We start from the raw sequence: 12500 nt of genomic DNA on the forward strand, positions 1-12500 counted from the left end.
AAGCCGACTGTTCACTGTTAAAGATTGCATTCTGAAACCGAAACATGCGTGCCCCGAATCTAAAGCCCTGTACCGAAACGGTTTGGTACGAATACGTGTACCGCTACACCCCTAATAGACAGATTGAAATGTCAGGTGATGGTCAACCAATTCAAGTGGAAAACAAATATTCTCAGATTATGTAATACATATGAATTGAGCATTGGTGCGTCCACTGCGAAAGCATTATCATTAAAATATTAAAATGTTTAGAAAGTCTCGTTGCTGTTTTTTCACTCCACATCCATCCATACATTATCTTCTTTTTTCTTTTTCTTTTTTCTTTTTTTTAAATCATGTTCAAATGTATGAAATATGATCATCAGGCTTTTGAGGAAGGTTTATTTGTTCATCTCTCATTCATGATGTATTGCATTGCATTATGTGTTTTAAAACTACAGAGCTTTGATCATCATAAAACTAAGCATTTAAATGTCTTATTAATTCATATTATTGGGAGATATAGAGTGAGAGCTGATATGTATATGCATTTTATGTAAGTAGTCTGATAAACGGTTATAAAGATCTCATTGATTTAGATTACAAGAGATCAGAATTTCAATCTTTTGGACAAATAAATATCAGCAAATGCACCAAACTGCATATTTTTGCTTGGTTTGGGCCTCTGAATAAAATGTTTTTTCTCTCTCAAGTATGAGCTCCATATTCTCACTATATCATACTATATGAGCCATAAAGGCCTGATGCATCAATAAACAGTTCAATTTAAAAACTTTTCGGACTATTATGTCAGGCTTTACAGTGTCAACAATGTCTCTGTTCTGAACTGCAGTAAATATAGACCATATGAAAGCATTCTGCTTGTTTCACAGGGCTGGATGCATCCAGTTCCCCAGTCACAAAGTGAAGACCTGGTCTATTACGAGCACAAACCTGTCGTGGAAAACTGCAAAGCAAGAAGCGACAAGTCCGACTGTGGCATCGTGCGTCGTGTGAACAATCCTCTGGATATCGCAGTGACCCGTCTGGCAGAGCTGGAGAGGAACATTGAGCGAAGGTATCTGAAGAGCCCTTTAAGCAGCACCATTCAGATCAGACTGGATAACGTGGGCACGGTCTCAGTACCGGCCCCTGCGCCATCACCTGCTAGAGCTGATGGTGACGGGTAGGTCATCCAGATTCACACCATTCGCTTCCTCTCAGGAGCTGCTGAAGCCCGCCTGCCTCTCTTCATGCTTTACTTTCACTGTGTGCTTCTGTGGGTTTATGGCTGTGGCATCTGTTTCCCATCTACATTGCTTCGTACTACACTATGTTTTGGGTTGTGAAGCATGGGCATGAGGCACTATCACAATAACCACAGCCTCATTATCATCACCCGTCATCTGCCCTCCACAAACAAGCACTTCTTGAGATAGCTTCCACAAAAAGGGTCCTAAATACAGCCTGAAACTCTGTTTTCAAGGTCAACTTTTAAATTAAGGTCTGTTGCTAAAGCGAGGTTACAAATGTAGCCTAAATGAAGCCATCGCTCATAGTTTTGATACCAAATATTGGTTTGTAGTTACAGTACTTATACAATAACATTTATACAGTTATTTATGTAACTGTATAATACAATATTTGTATTGTATTTTATGGAAAAAAGTAATATTAAATAAAAGGATTTGCAGACTAACATCTAATAGACCTCACAACAACAAAAAATATGATTATTATTAATTTTAGCATAAATCAAGCCATCACTAATTAGGGAATTAAGATCAAATTTTTGTTTGCAGTTACTGACAGAGATATATTAGTATCATTAAAATACTATTATAGTTTTTATTTATAATTTGAATGTGTTTTTATACTTTCTGTTTTGTTGTTTTTTAATAGTAATTTTGTTGTTTTTCATGTTTTAAAAAAAAAAGTCTATAGTTTTTATTAGATTTTAAGTTTACTATAATAACATGGTTACCGATCAAATTACACACATACACACACACACACACACACACACACACGCGCATACATGCATACATGAATACACACATACGTACACTTACACACACACACACACACACACACACACACACACACATATATATATATATATATATATATATAAAAAAAAAAATATATATATATATATATATATAATATATATATATATATATATATATATATATACACACATACACACATACACACACACACACACACACACACACACACACACATGAATGCACACATACATACACGTACACAATGTCACACACACACACACACACGCACGCATACATGAATACATACACACACACACAATACAAATATATAAATAAATACAAATATATAGATAAATAAATAGATAAATAAATCTAAATATATAAATAATAATATATATAAAGGTGAATTTACTTGATGTGTACCGTAAAATATAATGTTTTTTTATGCTATCTACAGACCAAACTCCAGTAGTTCTCGCAAACAAAAATCATTTGAAAAAAACAAGCTGTGCCTCCTAATGTTTAACCGTGATGGGACACCGAAGTAAACCCTATTTGTGGAAAATGGCAGAACATGCTGAATATGAATATGAATGCTCATTCAGCTCATGCACTGTGGTTATTATCAGCATGAATGTGGGGGTTATTGGTCATGTCATGTTTTTCCATATCCAGGCTCCAAAATTAACATGCATTAAATCAGAATAAAAATGGCCATACTGACTTAGCAGTTAGCAGGAACTACATGCTTTAAACCGAACTGATGATAATCTGGCCATTGCGAATGCAAGGAAAACTGCTAAAAAATAAAGCATTGGGTAGGAGCAAATATGCAGATATTTTTTTCATTGTATTTATTTTTGATTGGTAAAAAAAAATGCAAAAGTTTCATGGCCATTAAGACATATTTATGACCTGTAAATATAGTAAAGTGGCAAGTTAATTTTGGACCCTGATCATATTGTTTAAAGTGCCCCTATTATGCTTTTTCGGATATTATCTTTAATTTAGTGTGTAAGAGGTCAGCAAAGATCAGATTTATTGTCTCCCAGAAAGAACCGATTGTGAACCGCCTGAAACGAGTCGTCAGTTATTCCAGTCATATTTCCTGGAGGAACCTTTGTAGGTTTGTAAGGAATATGCATAATGCCAGTCTATGGATTTCATTGGCTGCCTGTGAACGTCTACTTTGACCCGCCTTTAAACCCTGTAGTTTCAGCCGAGACTGAAAGAGTTTGGTCAAGAATACACAGTTTTAAGCGATGCACTTTAAAACAATGAGGAATTGATACACACCAAAAATGGTTCTTGGCTCGTAATCATAGGGGAACCTTTTTTAGTGCTATATAGCACCAATTTTGGTGCTTCAGTGGTTCTTCAGAGGTGCTATATAGCACCTTAGTCAAAGAACCGGTGAATAACCTCTGAAGAACCACCTGAAGAACCAAAATTGGTGCTATATAGCACTAAAAAAGGTTCCCCTATGATTACGAGCCAAGAACCATTTTTGGTGCCATATATAGAACCTTTTTTTTTTTGTGTACGGTAAAACCGACATCATTACTGTTCGCATCACTAAGTATCAAGTGCTGAGGAAGATCCAGAGCTGAAATTCAGATATGATGATAGGCATTTTGGTTCCGACTTGTGCTGTAAGACAACAGACTGGGCCATCTGACCAATCAGAGCAGAGTAGACTTTAGAGAGACCGAATCCTTTATCAAACGTTTCAGAGAAATGAGGTGATGCTGCAATGTATATTAAGATAAATGTAAAGTGTTTTTTGACCTGTGATCCATGTAAACCTATTGTACGAGACTAAATTAGGAGCGTTTAAAATAGCATAATAGGGGCACTTTAGGAAGAAAAAAAAATTTGTGAGCAGTGTGTGTTAGCGTAATCTCTCTCTGGCAGGGCTGAGGAAGATCTGGCTCCAGGAATGAGACAGTGGCGTAAAGCTCTCAGCGAGGTGCGCAGTGCGAGTCAGCTCTCTCTGTGTATACAGCAGCTGCACAAGTCCATCGCCTGGGAGAAATCCATCATGAAAGTGGTGAGTGTGCTGTGAAGAGTTGCTCCACTGTGCTTGGAAGGAATTGATTATTAGGCCGGTTTGGTGGGCGTTCAGCTTGAGAGTGTGTTATTCACACATAATAGCTCAAATCTAGATGGTTAGTTTAGTAGACTGTGGCACTTGGAGTGAAGTAATCCTGGATGTGTTTATCGCTCAGTACTGTCAGCTGTGCCATAAGGGCGACAACGAGGAGCTCCTGCTGCTGTGTGACGGATGTGATAAAGGCTGCCACACGTACTGCCATAAGCCCAAGATCACCACCATCCCAGACGGAGACTGGTTCTGCCCCGCCTGCATATCCCAGGTGAAGTGCTTTAATAGTTCATCAACACTGGGTTTGATGAGACCTTAAAGGAAAGTTCTGTCATTTGCTCTCCTCGTGTCATTGCAAACTGGTAGGCATTTTTTTGTAATGAAAATTACGGAATAATCTTAACACAAAATGTCAGTTCATATTGACCAAAAACACCATAAATGCATCATAAAAGTAGACATGTGACTGACTTGTGTTTTTAAGCCTTTAACTGTCGTTCAGTGGTTTAAATGTGGCACAACACTGTTATATGTCATTTTTATATGTGAGAAATATTATTGTTATTATTATAAAGGCCAGAGTTATCTTGATAAAAAATAATAATTATAATAATAATAATAATAATAATAGTAATAATAATGAATGAAACTAAAATAATAAAAACAAATAATGTAAACATGTTATTATTATTATTATTATTAATATTATTATTAATATTATTATTATTACTCTGAGAATCCTGACCTCTATTATAATTATAATTATTATTATTATCATAATTATTATAGGGTTAAAATAACAATAATAATATATAAATTTATTATTACATAATTTTGATAATAATTATTGTTGATGTAGAGGTCAGAGTTCTGGGTAGTAATAATAATGAACAATGTACAAAACTAAAATAATAAAAGCAAATACTATAAACTTAATAATAATAATAATAATAATAATAATAATAATAATTACTGTAAACCTATTATTACTCTGTGAACCCTGACCTCTATAATAATAATAATTATTATTTCTATAGAGGTACGTTATTATAGAGGTTAAAGTTCTCAGAGTAATTAATAATAATAATAGTTATTGCTGTTGTAGAGGTCAGAGTTATGGGTAGTAGTAGTAGTAGTAGTAGTAGTAGTAATAATAATAATCATGATAATAGTGCACAAAACTAAAATAATAAAAGCAAATATTGTAAATTTTGTTATTATTATTTTTATTATTATTACTCTGTGAACTCTGACCTCTATTATAATTATAATAATTATTATTATTATTACTATCATTATTAAAGGAGTTACAGTTCTCAGCATAATTAATAATAATAATAATAAGAAGAAGAAGAAGAAGAAGAAGAAGAAGAAGAAGAAGAAGAAGAAGAAGAAGAAGAAGAAGAAGAAGAAGAAGAAGAATTGTTGCTGTTTTAGATGTCTGGGTAATAATAATAATAGTTTTATTTTTATTTTTTATTATTTATTATTATGTTACTGTTTTTTATTATCCTGATAAACTTTAACATTAATAATAATGTTTAATAGTAATGTTTAAAGTACACATGTTTTACATAATTAGGACCACATATTGGAGGATCAATGGAGAACTTGACTCAGATTCCACTTAAAACCATAAATGTTTTATTCCTTCCAATTCCTCTCATCCAATGCCAATTCCCAAGCACACATGCGTCCCTGAATATACTTGTATACGTGTATAAAAGCTCAAAGGCCTCCTAAATGCCACAGAATGAACATCTTAACTGCAGCAGTGAAGAGATCAGAGTGTTTGGCTTGTGTTTCCTCTCTAAACGCTTTGGCTCTGTGCAGGCGAGCAGTCAGTCCCTGAAGACCAAGAAGCCCTTGAACCGTTGGAGCGGAGGCCTGAAGAAACCAGCTGAGGCCAAACGCCACAGGAAGCCATCTGTAGCCGGAGACCACTCGGAGGACGATTCAGGCAGCGCCAACAGCACTCCCAAAAAAGTGCCAAAGGAGGTAAAGAAGAGAAGGACAGAGGACAATCCTTCCCCAAACCCAGCAAAGCAAGAGAGTCCAGCGTGCGTGAAGAAACCCAAACCGGTCAGAGATGACAGTAGAGATTTGGTCATGTGCAGGTACCAGCGCTTGAGATCTTGCCAAATGAGTTTTGTTTTGATGTGCGTATCAATCGGATGTCATTGATTTGGTTGTTTTCCGCTCATCAGGATACTCTTGGCCGAGCTGGAAAGCCATCAGGACGCAGGGCCGTTTCTGACACCCGTCAGCTCCAAATCTGTCCCAGGATACCGTAAGATCATCAAGAAGCCCATGGACTTCTCCACTATCAGAGACAAACTCACCAACAGCCAGTGGGTACCACTACAGTATTAAAGGATTAGCTCACCTCAAAATGAAAGTTTCCTGATAGTTTACTCACCCCAATGCCATCCAAAGATGTCCATGTCTTTTTTTTTCTTCAGTGGAAAAGAAATTACGTTTTTTAAGGAAAACATTTCAGGATTTTTCTCCACACAATGGACTTCAATGTTGAACATCCACATCAATGCAGTTTCAAAGGAAGGGCTTCAAATGGTACAGCGCGATCCCAGACGAGGAATAGGGTCTTATCTAGTGAAACGATTGGTCATTTTCTAAAAAATTGTTAAATGTATATACTTTTTAACCACAATTGATCGTCTTGTGCTGGTCTGCAACGAGCCAGGCATTACGTAATGTACGTTGTAAAGGTCACGCCGAATGTGGGCAGAAGTACCGCCCCATTGTTTTAAAATTTGAACAATCCTCCTTCTCCACACTTTTAAACAATGGGGCGGGTTCGGCGTGACCTTTTCAACGTACGTTACGTAATGCCCGGCTCGTTGCAGACCAGCACAAGATGATCAATTGTGGTTAAAAAGTATATACATTTTTAAAAAATTTAGAAAATGACTGATCATTTCACTAGATAAGACCTTGTGTGGAGAAAAATCCTGAGATGTTTTCCTTAAAACCTTAATTTCTTTTCCACTGAAGAAAGAAAGGCATGGACATCTTTGGATGGCATTGAGGTTAGTAAGGCCCCGTCCACACAAAGCCAGAGCTTTCCCTATCCGATCTTTTTTTCCTCCCTGTTTCAATAAATATCTGCGTACACATGAGAGCATGAAAACGGTTAAAAATGATGTAGTATACATGCCAGACCAGTGTGTGGCGCTGTAATTCTGCCACAGAGATTCACTTAAAACGGAGAAGAAGAGTTGTGGCTAGAAGGGGTAAAGCAATGGTAGGAAGTGAGGCAAAATCTCACAATAAAATAACAATAAATAAATGTGCTACTTACCAGATGTGTTTTATTAACGCCTACACCCTAAACCTACCCTTACAATAATGCAAATACAGGAATTAAATGACGCAGTATGGATGTGCGCATGCCCAGTGGCCATAGTTGTATCCCTTCTAGTCTTTACCGTTTGGGACGTGGTGTGACGACGTCACTATTTCACAATATATACGGATTGGCTGTACACACGAAAACACAAGGGTGTCGTTTACAGATTTATCCACTCTGGGACCCGGTTTAAAAAAATACCGGATTCATGCTCCCAAAACGCTGGATCCATTTGGACGAAACGCTGATACAGTACAAAACTTTTACGTTTACAGCCAAACGCGTCTCTGTGTGGACGGGGCCTAAATTATCAGGAAATTTTCATTTTGAGGTGAACTAATCCTTTAACTAGTCCTTTATATTAATGGAGGGAACATATTCAGATACACTCTGCATAGTAACATAGTACTAAAAGTTTCTGTTAAATTTTATTTTAAATTTTATTTCCAATGGAACCATCATTTTAGTCATTATAGTATATTTATAATATTAATAATAATAATAGTAGTAATAATTATTAATAGTTTGTTTTTATTCATTTGATTAGTCAAGTAGATTAAAAATATTTGACACATAATTTACAAATATTTTTTAAATAATTTTTTTTTTTTTTTTTATGTATATATTTTTTTCTTTTTGTTCAATTTAATTTTGTATTTTATTAAAAAAATAAAATAAAATCCCTCTGGAACCAGTATTTTAACCAAACAGTCTTAGTCGAGTAGATTCAAAATAATGCATGAAAGAAACAAAATAATAAAAATCTAGTTAAAACAATAAAGCCATGTTTTCTGCACTTTTCCCCTGAATACAAATACACACAAAAAGAAGATTCATATTTAATAATTTTCTTAGATAAGCATCATTATAATAATACATAGCTGGAGAACCACAATGAAAGTTTTTTTGTACATTTGTACAAATGTACATTTATAACATTATACCTACCTTGACATTAAATTACAGTAAACTATGTTGTGAGTGTTTCTAATACAACGGCTGAGGGACTGATGGCAAATTTGACATCGTTCTCTCTTCTAATGTAATCTATCTCTCAATATATTTTTTCCTCTTTTGGAAAGTCAAAATAAACGCTATTGTGGAGCAAATGGGAATGCAAATATGATATGTTGTAATTTCCATTCAGCACTATAGAAGCTAACCCAACTATTACAACTTCCGTCCATATTTACCAGCAGAATGATTGTGAATGTTTGATTTAACATCCAGTGTGTGTTGTACCGCATTTGCGTCTGTAATCGCAATCGACTTTTCTTATTGCAGGTACTTGAATCTTGAGACTTTTATTATCGACGTGAACCTGGTGTTTGATAACTGTGAGAAGTTCAACGAGGACAATTCGGACATTGGACGAGCGGGACACGCTTTGAGAAGGTTTTTCCAGAGGAGATGGACCGAGCTGTTGAGGCAGAACTCGCTGAAGCCGGGTCTGGGCACATGAGACTGGTTTCAGATCCACTGGATGTTGAAGAGGCACTCAGACCAGCATTAACACACCCTATCACCTCGTTCACGGGACGGGTCAGGACGGCTTTGGCTTGTTGGAGGACACACTTAAATCAAGTACAGGGACAACTGAGAGCAAAGGAACTTTTCGAAAATATCCTTCCACTACCTGTAAATTATTCGTTTTTTTTTTTTTAATAAACATTAATATTATAGTGAATGTACTGTATTTAATTTGTTTTTAATTATTTATGAGTAAAAAGTCTTCATTTTCTACGAAGAGGACTGCTTCAATGAATGTTTTTCTTTATCAAATATGAAAAAATAGGGAAAAAATTAAATGTTTACATAATTCTGAGCTCCTAGAGTGACAGAAGATCAATTATGATTTCATTATAAAACTGCATTCATGTAAAAACGTGTATGTTTTAAATCAAAAACTCCAAAACACATGCCATCGCCGCATATATAACGCCTATTAATGTTTAATATTGGTTGGTAATATTGTATTCTGTGCGCACAAGACTCCAGCCGTCCAGTATCGTTTATGCCTTTTGAATAGTTGTATCTTTTCATATGTTTTAATACGGCAAATCCACTGTATTGACAGACCGGGGCACCTTCTGAAAACAGCAGTGCCTTTCAAAATCCACCGTTTTTGTCTTTTAAAACTCCTCAAACCTCAAGTCTGATTTCCACAGGAAACTCACAAGTGTTCATCCAGTGTTTGCTATGGTGATCATCACGATTGCTTCTATACGATACAATAAAACGGGTGAAAAATCCCACCTAAAGCATATCAGATATGGTCTTTTCTGACTCGGAATAGAAAGCAAACGCATAGCAACACCATTGCATTGTGGCAGCAAATTTTGCACATGCAAAAAAAATGCTGCTGCTATTTAAAAAAAAAACGAGTTTACATTATATTTATTCTGAGGTGTTTCTCTCAGTCAGACACGGCTTCTCCACTATAGATAGCTACAGTGTTTTTTTTTATGTGACTAAAGTCAGAATACTTGAATTATCTTGTGTAAAGATATTGCAATGACGGTGTAGCGTTGTGTTTTGTAGGAGTTTTATTTTTCTCTAGTTTGTGTCGAATACTTAATAAAATGTTTTCAAGCAGCCTGGTTGTGTTTATATGCTGTGATGCTGCATTTTATGCATGGGATGATTTTAGGAATATTCTTTGCACCTTTGGTTCAGCTGTATTTATTTCTGTGTCCCTTCTCCTCTTACCTCCATCTGCTCTCTTACAACAGAAATATGAGCCTCTCCATTGACCCGTCACTGTTTGTAAAGGTGTTGCGTAAAGCTCTGATATGATAACCTCAGGGGCGTTTATGAGTGGAAACTACAGAGAATTATCACGGGCAACAGACAGTCATGTGACTTTCCTGCAGTCATACAGGAAGTGTTGAGAGAGGAGCATTCAGTGCTTCAATGATCATTCTCCACATGTACGTTTGCTTATTAACTTGTGTATAATCTATATTGTACATGGCTTATTGAGTTTACAGAAATGAATTTACTTAAATGTGTTTTTCAGGGTCTTTATCATCAGCACCTTCATGTAAATCTTCTGCCATCAGGTGAGTTGTTCTGCAGGTGAACTGTAACTATTGGAAATAAATATGCATGTGTTGTAATTTAAGGATGTTAGGATTTGTCAGACGTGCATAAAACAGAATATTATAAAAAATAACCTGATTATTTACACAAACCGGATCATAAAGAGCCATAACTAGATTGGGAGTGTACATGAGGAGGTCGATGTGAAGTTCATTTTTTTTATAGTTTTAAACATTTGTGAAGTTTGACAACATTCACATCACAAATTAATCAAATCTATTGATAATACCTACGAATGTTTGTGCTGGACAAGGAGACTTTGTTCAAATAAAAGATTACCATGATAGAAAGCGATACTGAGAAAAACTTTCCTCGGGAATTTTTATTTATTTATTTTTTAAAATTTGATTCTTATTATACGTCAATATTTTTAGTTGAACATTTTATGCAGTATATTAAGACATAATTATGGGGACATGGGAAAAATGCACTCAAATTGATAGGATTTAAATTATTTTAAATTATTTAACTGTGTGTGTGTGTGTGTGTGTATATAATTAAATTAAATAAAAAAAATTAATTAAATATAATTAAATATCTATTATATATTAAAGTATATTATTCTTTAACATTGTCAGTTTAACATTTGATCCAATGTTAAGACATATACAGTAATGATGAGGACATGAAGAAAATACACTTTTAAATAATTAAAAATATATATAATAAATAGTGCCGGGGAAAAATTAATTGCATCCAAAATAAAAGTTTGTGTTTACATAATTATACACCGTACACACATATATTATGTGTATATATAAATACACACATGCATGTATATATTTAAGAATATATATATGCAAAAGCCTCTTAGCCCGTCTGATGTTTTTCTTAAAAAATTTTTTTTTTTTTTTTTTTTTTTTAATGTATAGGTTTCTACCTAAGTACTGGTACTTCTGAATGGGCTGAGGCTTAGATTTATTGGGTTTGAAGTGAAAGTATTTGATGAGTATACTATGTGCAGAGAGCATTTTCTCAGTATTATCTCATTTTTGAACCAGGAGGCTTTTAGAGGCTTTTGCATTGGAAGTCTTCATATATACATTGATTTCTCAATGTTAATGGTCTCTTAATTTTTTCCAGAGCTATATATATAACAATAACCCATAATGACAACGTGAAAGAAGTTTGTTTGAAATCTTTGAATACTTATGTACACGTGATTTTGCACATAAATTTGCCGTGACACTCAAAATTGAGCTCAGGTACTCCAGTTTCCACTGATCATCCTTGAGACTTGTTTGGAGTCCACCTGTGGTAAATTCAGTTGATTGGACATGATTTGGAAAGGCACACACCTGTCTATATAAGGTCCCACAGTTAACAGTGCAGGTCAGATCACAAACCACGCCAGCAATTGTCTGTAGACTTCCGAGACAGGATTGTATCGAGGCACAGATCTGGGGAAGGGTACAGAAATATTTCTGCAGCATTGAAGGTAAAATGAAAGCTGCCTGGAACTTGCCAAAAGGCACATGAAGGACTCTCAGACCATGAGAAACAAAATTCTCTAGGCTGATGAAACAAAGATTGAACTTGCCTTAATGGCAAATATAACTATTTTTATATTGATTAATCTATCGACTAATTTATCACAATAATTTTCAACAATTTTACAATTTTAATTTTACTTAAAAAAGTATTAATATAAACAAGCCCTTGACAAAATGTAAAACTAAAAGAGTAAAAATATAAAAAGGTACACATTTGTAAACCAACATAAGAGAATATCAGCAAATATTTTTTATATAGAATAGTGTTGTCACGATACTAAAATTATGACTTTGATACGATACCAGACTAAAATACCTCAATACCGATAAGTTACTGAATCCATACCATGGCAAAAAACAGTAAAAGTAAATTGAATAATATGACAGAACTTACTATTCATTGTTTTAGGGTTAAAAAAACCTATAAACTCACTTGGCCG

At 34.8% G+C, this 12500-nt stretch overlaps 2 protein-coding genes across 2 annotated transcripts in view; both read left to right on the top strand.

The window, feature by feature from the left end:
- Positions 1 to 10061, top strand: part of baz2bb (bromodomain adjacent to zinc finger domain, 2Bb) — a 140227-nt gene extending 130166 nt beyond the window's left edge. The window contains exons 33-38 of the mRNA XM_079821432.1: positions 873 to 1165; positions 3906 to 4041; positions 4220 to 4366; positions 5929 to 6212; positions 6303 to 6446; positions 8750 to 10061. Coding sequence (XP_079677558.1) covers positions 873 to 1165; positions 3906 to 4041; positions 4220 to 4366; positions 5929 to 6212; positions 6303 to 6446; positions 8750 to 8927 — 1182 coding nt within the window. The 3' untranslated portion in view covers positions 8928 to 10061. The remainder of the gene's footprint in view (positions 1 to 872; positions 1166 to 3905; positions 4042 to 4219; positions 4367 to 5928; positions 6213 to 6302; positions 6447 to 8749) is intronic.
- A 279-nt stretch (positions 10062 to 10340) lies between these two features.
- LOC307129207 (WD repeat, SAM and U-box domain-containing protein 1) overlaps positions 10341 to 12500 on the top strand; it is a 34183-nt gene continuing 32023 nt past the window's right edge. Inside the window, exons 1-2 of the mRNA XM_079821434.1 lie at positions 10341 to 10395; positions 10485 to 10527. The gene's annotated coding sequence lies outside the window, so the exon portion shown is untranslated. The remainder of the gene's footprint in view (positions 10396 to 10484; positions 10528 to 12500) is intronic.

Source organism: Gobio gobio, assembly GCF_949357685.1.
Source record: "Gobio gobio genome assembly, chromosome: 7".
Classification (NCBI taxonomy): Eukaryota; Metazoa; Chordata; class Actinopteri; order Cypriniformes; family Gobionidae; genus Gobio; species Gobio gobio.